The 5,351-nt window shown below is 52.8% G+C and overlaps 1 protein-coding gene across 2 annotated transcripts; it reads left to right on the top strand.

Moving 5' to 3' along the window:
* Positions 1-257: 257 nt before the first annotated feature.
* Positions 258-3,696, top strand: CBLN2 (cerebellin 2 precursor). 2 transcript variants are annotated; one of them, XM_086469342.1, is made up of 4 exons: positions 291-620; positions 2,615-2,734; positions 3,048-3,183; positions 3,632-3,696. In XM_086469342.1, exons 1-4 carry the CDS (start codon positions 291-293, stop codon positions 3,694-3,696), a joined length of 651 nt encoding a protein of 216 aa, XP_086325468.1. The 2 variants fall into 2 exon arrangements, with proteins under 2 accessions (XP_086325469.1, XP_086325468.1); XM_086469343.1 differs by lacking the exon at positions 3,632-3,696 and having other exon boundaries at positions 258-620; positions 3,048-3,245.
* The last annotated feature ends 1,655 nt before the right edge of the window (positions 3,697-5,351 follow it).

Genomic DNA, 5,351 nt, shown 5'->3' with positions numbered 1-5,351 from the left:
GGGGGGACCCCGCGGCGGCGGCGAGGGGAGGGGGGGGGGGGGTGTCTTCGCTGCTTCACCGCCCCCTTTGCCCTTGCCCAGGCTGCTTCTGAGGAGGCTCCTTCGCCCCGCGCGGAGGAGGAGGAGGAGGCGGAGGAGGAGGAGGAGGAGAGGAAGGCGCAGCCCCCGCCGCCGTCCCGCAGAGCGCTGGCCGCCGGGCGCCGCGGCGGCGGCGGCATCAGGCGCGCAGCCCCCTCCGCCCACCCTCCGCGGCGGCGGAGAGCCGGAGCGGCGGCGGCCCGGCGCTGGGCATGGGGCGGCGGCGGCGGGGGCCGCTCCGGGAGCCGGCGGGCGGCGGCGGTGGGTGCTGGTGGTGCCTGGCGGCGGCGCTGCCGCTGCTGCTGGTGCTGCTGCCCGCCGGGTGCCCGGTGCGGGCTCAGAACGACACGGAGCCGATCGTGCTGGAGGGGAAGTGCCTGGTGGTCTGCGATTCCAGCCCTTCGGCCGACGGGGCCATCACCTCCTCCTTGGGGATCTCGGTGCGCTCGGGAAGCGCCAAGGTGGCTTTCTCGGCTACCCGCAGCACCAACCACGAGCCCTCCGAGATGAGCAACCGCACCATGACCATCTACTTCGACCAGGTCAGACTTTTGCCTCCGCTGCCCACCCCTAACCCCGCACCGACCGGCCCCTCGCCCCCCTCCGTGCGGGTATCCTTCCCCCAGCCCATCACCGCACCCTTGTGCTCCTTCTCGCTAGCCTTTCCCATCCCGTAATCCTCACCCGCTCCGGAGCGATTTCCCAGCTCAACTCCCTACGGGAAGAGTTTGGGAAGTTCTTTTAGGTGGCTGCGGGGCTTTCCTGGGGTGCTACCGCGGGTTGGGGTTGGGGGGGTGGTGAGGGGGTGTCTTCTCGTCCCACCGCTTTAACGGAGAGGGCTTTCCCGGGTGCCTCGGAGGCTTGCGGGGCCGCCTGGCAGCCGAGGGTTGCCCCGGGCAGGCGGGGGTGAGGCGGGGGAAAGGCTGGGCATCCCCCCCCCCCGGGTCGGTAACGCTCGTTTTCAGGGCAAGGGGAGGACGGAGAGGTACCGAGGGGGAGACCGGCGGCTCTGCCTGTCGTTTCGGTGATGCTACATCAGCTCTCAGGGGGAGGAAGGGCTGAGGAAGAGGAGGGTGTTGCCCGCCTGGTACAAACGAGGCGAGCGATGTCCCCGGCGGATTATAACGCAGCGGTGCCCCCTCGGCCGAGCCCCTGCCCCGCCGCACCGCTCGCCTCCTGGCGCCCACCTCCCTCCTTCCCCGAGGGTTTGTTTTTTTTTCCGATGAAATTTACTTTTTTTTTTTTTTTTTTTTTCCCTTCCTACCGCCTCTGACTCCTGAAGTAGCATTGCAGAGCCAGCCAAAATTAGCACGCGCGAACTGTTTTCTCTGGGTTGGTTTTGGGGCTTGTTTGGGTTTTTTTAATCTGTCTGTCAGCCTCTCGTCTGCCTGTCCCTCCTAATGAGTTGGCACAGCTATTCCGCGCGTCCAAGAGCTCCCAAAATCAAAGGAAAAAAATTAAATTAAATTAAATTAAATTAAATTAAATAAAAAAGAGCCTGCTTCACGCAGAGCGGGTTTTAGGCGCTTCCCCCGCAATGCTCCCTCGACGCTCCTGAAAAAAAAAAAAGGATTTTTTTTTTCGTTTTTTTTTCCTTTCTGGGAAACAATCGGGTTTGGCTCTTTGGGAGGAAAGGCTCGGGATTTGGGGAAGGGCTGTTTGGTTGTGTTTCCTCCCCTCTTTGTCCTCTTCTGCATGCCAGCAGAGTCGCAGCCCGCGGAGCCCAGCGCGGCCGCGGCACCCCGGGAGCCACCGGGCAGGGCCGGTGGGTGCTTCTCCCCCCCGGTAGCCTGGTCCGCGGGGCCAAACCGGGCTGCCGGGGCCTGGCAGGGGAGCGAGGGGCTGAGCCGGGGCCGGGCTGCGGCCGCCGCTGCCGCCGAGCGGGGCTTGGCCCGTCTGCCGGGGGGCTCCGCGCTCGCCCTGCTGGGTCTTTGCGGCCAAAAATTGCAATATTGGCCAAAGGGAGGCTGTCGCCGGGGAGGAGGGTGCGGGCCCGGCGGCACAGCGCTCCCGGGGGCTGGGCTGGCGGATGGGGCTGCTGCTGAGCATCCTCCCTCGCCGCAGCACGGTTCAGTTCTGCGCCCTGTCCAGCCCCAGGGCAGGGCTGATTTCGGCAGCGCTCGCCAAAACCCAGGCCGTTCGCATGACGAGCTGATGAGTTTCGGTGGGGGGGTTTCTCCCCTCCCTCCTTTCCTTCCCTCCGCCCCCCCCCCCCCCCCCCCAGCCCCCCTCCTGCCACCTGCCCCTCACTGCCAGCGCGGGGTGGACATTCGCGCTTCATCTCCCAGGCCCCGCGGGTCATTTTTGCGTAACGAAATCGTTTTATGAGCTGTGGTGCTTTCTAAAGGCCTCTGTAATTTGGCTGCTTGCCCCTGCAGTGCACTTCTCAACGTGCTGCAAATGCCACCTCGGCTGGGCTTTGTGTTGCTCCCGTCAGATTTTCACTGGCGCTTGTCTAAGGTGGGCTCTGATTTCTCTCTTTCTCTCTCTCTTTTTGTCTTTTTTTTTGTGTTCTGTTTGTTTATTTGCTTTCCAGGTATTAGTTAATATTGGCAACCATTTTGATCTTGCTTCCAGTATATTTGTAGCACCAAGAAAAGGGATATATAGTTTCAGTTTCCACGTGGTCAAGGTCTATAACAGACAAACCATCCAGGTGGGTTGTGATCTACAGAAGGTGCTGTCTTTCCTTTCCTTTTTTTTGTGGTTTTTTTTTTTTTTCCCACCCCCCAAATGCTTATTTCTAGACACTGAGGTGCATTTGTAAAACCAGCGTGTGAAGAACGAGCCTGTAGATGATTTCAGATAGAGGGGTCTGTGTGCATGATGGAAATCACGCACCGCCTCAGCTTAATGCAGCCCTGATTCTGACCCGCACGGACGCTGAGTGATGGGCACAGGGCAAAAAAAAAGAAAAAGTCCTTGAGAGCAGTGAGAAAACTCAGCTTCTCTCTCTTTGCACTTTTTAGGTAAGTTTAATGCAAAACGGCTACCCAGTGATTTCAGCTTTTGCAGGGGATCAGGACGTCACCAGAGAAGCCGCCAGCAATGGGGTCTTGCTCCACATGGAAAGAGAAGACAAAGTCCACCTCAAACTGGAAAGGGGCAACCTCATGGGAGGGTGGAAATACTCGACCTTTTCCGGCTTCTTAGTCTTTCCGCTATAAAAGAAGGCCAAACAGGAGACAGACCCATGAGCCAGGCGGAGCAAGGATTCAGTCGTTAACGTCACCCTGAACTTGGCAGCACATGACAATATTTCCAGTCACCCCGTCCGACTGGCACGGTAGAAGAACGATAACCTTCTCCACTCCAACATTTGCTTCGAGTATTGACAATTCCTCGGGAACCTGCGCCTCTAATTAGTTTTAGACGACAGTGATCTTTAGGAGAGATGAAATTATCGACCTGAGCAATTTGTACCTGTGATTGTAAAGTCAATTTCGGATTTAATTGTTGGGATCATTGACTTTCTTATTCTTTTTTTTTATTATTTTTTTTTTTCCTCTCCTTCATTTTTTCCTCCTTTTCTTTCTCTTGTTGTTGTCCCCAATGAGACAAATAACTCGGACCACAAAACCGCTTTGTCAAAGGCTCCCTCCGGAGCCAGAAGAGTGAAGTGTTCAGCCCAATGAGGTGTTCTTTCCATGCTTTATTTCTTTGTGTTGTATAGCCTTAAGGAAAAAAGAAAAAAAAAAAAGAAAAAAAAAGAAAAAAAAAAAAGGAACAAAAAAAGAATGGCTTCAGTCTCAGTCCTGTATTTTTCTGGGGGAGGGGGTTTCTGGACATTACTGTGTCAAGAAGTGCTTTATCCAGTGAAGCAAAATTTGCACGATTGGAACCTTATTTGTTTTGTGTTGTTCGTGTTTTTCATCGACTTCTTCTTTTTCCTGATTTTTGTTTGTGTGTGCTAAAAATGTAAGCTAGATTGATCGATAAGACAAAACCAAGCACATATATACCCTGTAGCTCTAAGTAAAGCTAACCAGTGAACAATTCTGTCCGCACTTTCCAGCTGATCTTTATAGACCTATTTAGAGAGAGAGAACGAGGGAGAAAGAGCGAGAGCTACATGATCCTTCAATTACAATCTGGAAACCGGTAAAGGAACTGACATTTCTGAATTGTCCTGACATTTCTAGAAGCAACAATGGAGGCTTTGAATATCTTCTCTGACCATACCCTAAAATATATCCTTTCTTTGCATTACCGAGCGTATTTTGGGTGCTTTTCTCTGATATTTATTTGATATATTTGTCCACTAATGCTTGAGTACACGTTGTCGGAGCACGGAGAGATGGCAGAGCAAACTCTTCCTCTTCCAAATGAAATAAAACCATCTCCACTTGACCTGTCCGTGGCGAGTGTCGGAGGAGTTGCCCCTGGCATCCTTGACAGCCTTTGGGAGAGGGGCCCAGAGGATCAGCAGATGCCCCCGCCGTTGCGCGGGTGCCGTGCGTTTACTGGCCGCGGGGGCTCTTCCCAGTGCGAGGGGCTGACGTCAGCCCTGGTGGTCAGGAAAGGTGCTTGCCCAGATCAACAAGAGGTAAAATATCAGCCCAGCGTCAGTCCCATCCTTTTGCCTCATGCTCAATAAACAGATCTCGTTCCTTCCCTTTTTTTTTAATGAAGGCTGCTGTATTAGTGTGTTGAGGAAAACCTTGCTTGAGGAGAGCCAGGAGGAATGATTATGTTGTTTTATATGATTTTTTTATCTTCATTTATTTAATTTGAAGTATTTCATCTTGCTATCAATCCCACAAGGGTGGATGTGTATAAGAATTTATTTTTGTCAAATTTACTCCTCTGCCACGAAGAAATATAACGCAAAGGCATTTGCAGCAAATTGGTGGTGGCTATGTTGTATTTCAAAATTACGGTGGACGTGTCATTTTCATTGTAAATTTATCATTAAAGGGACAAAGTCAATTAAAGTCATATATTCTTAAAAAAAAAAAAATTACCTGTGTTGCTTATGATAGCGCAGATGACTGAACCATAAGCCAATTTAATGTTTCCGTGCATTTTCACCACTGATGCTGGTTGTTTGCTTTGGCGTTTCACCGTGCTGGTTACTGAATGAATGGCTTTCGGGTTTGTTTTTTGACGGGTCGCATTCTGTAGTTCCCCCTTGTGCATTGGCATGACTGCAGTGTTTCTAGCTGCAAAATATCACAGGGCTGTGTTTAAATACATAAAGTAAATACCTGAGTTAGCAGCAATATTTTTCTATTAAAATACAACAATAGTTATGAAAACAGCTGTCTTAACGG

This window comes from Leptosomus discolor, chromosome 8, assembly GCF_034619465.1.
Source record: "Leptosomus discolor isolate bLepDis1 chromosome 8, bLepDis1.hap2, whole genome shotgun sequence".
Classification (NCBI taxonomy): Eukaryota; Metazoa; Chordata; class Aves; order Leptosomiformes; family Leptosomidae; genus Leptosomus; species Leptosomus discolor.
Note: the sequence above shows the minus strand (reverse complement) of the source record. Positions and strands in the feature narration are given on the sequence as shown.

Excerpts from the sequence above, each read along its gene's own strand:
- CBLN2 (XM_086469342.1), top strand. The coding sequence starts at position 291 with ATGGGGCGGCGGCGGCGGGGGCCGCTCCGGGAGCCGGCGGGCGGCGGC. Across the intron at positions 621-2,614 it reads TGACCATCTACTTCGACCAG|GTATTAGTTAATATTGGCAA; the intron begins GTCAGACTTTTG and ends TTTGCTTTCCAG. Across the intron at positions 3,184-3,631 it reads CCACCTCAAACTGGAAAGGG|TGAGACAAATAACTCGGACC; the intron begins GCAACCTCATGG and ends TGTTGTCCCCAA.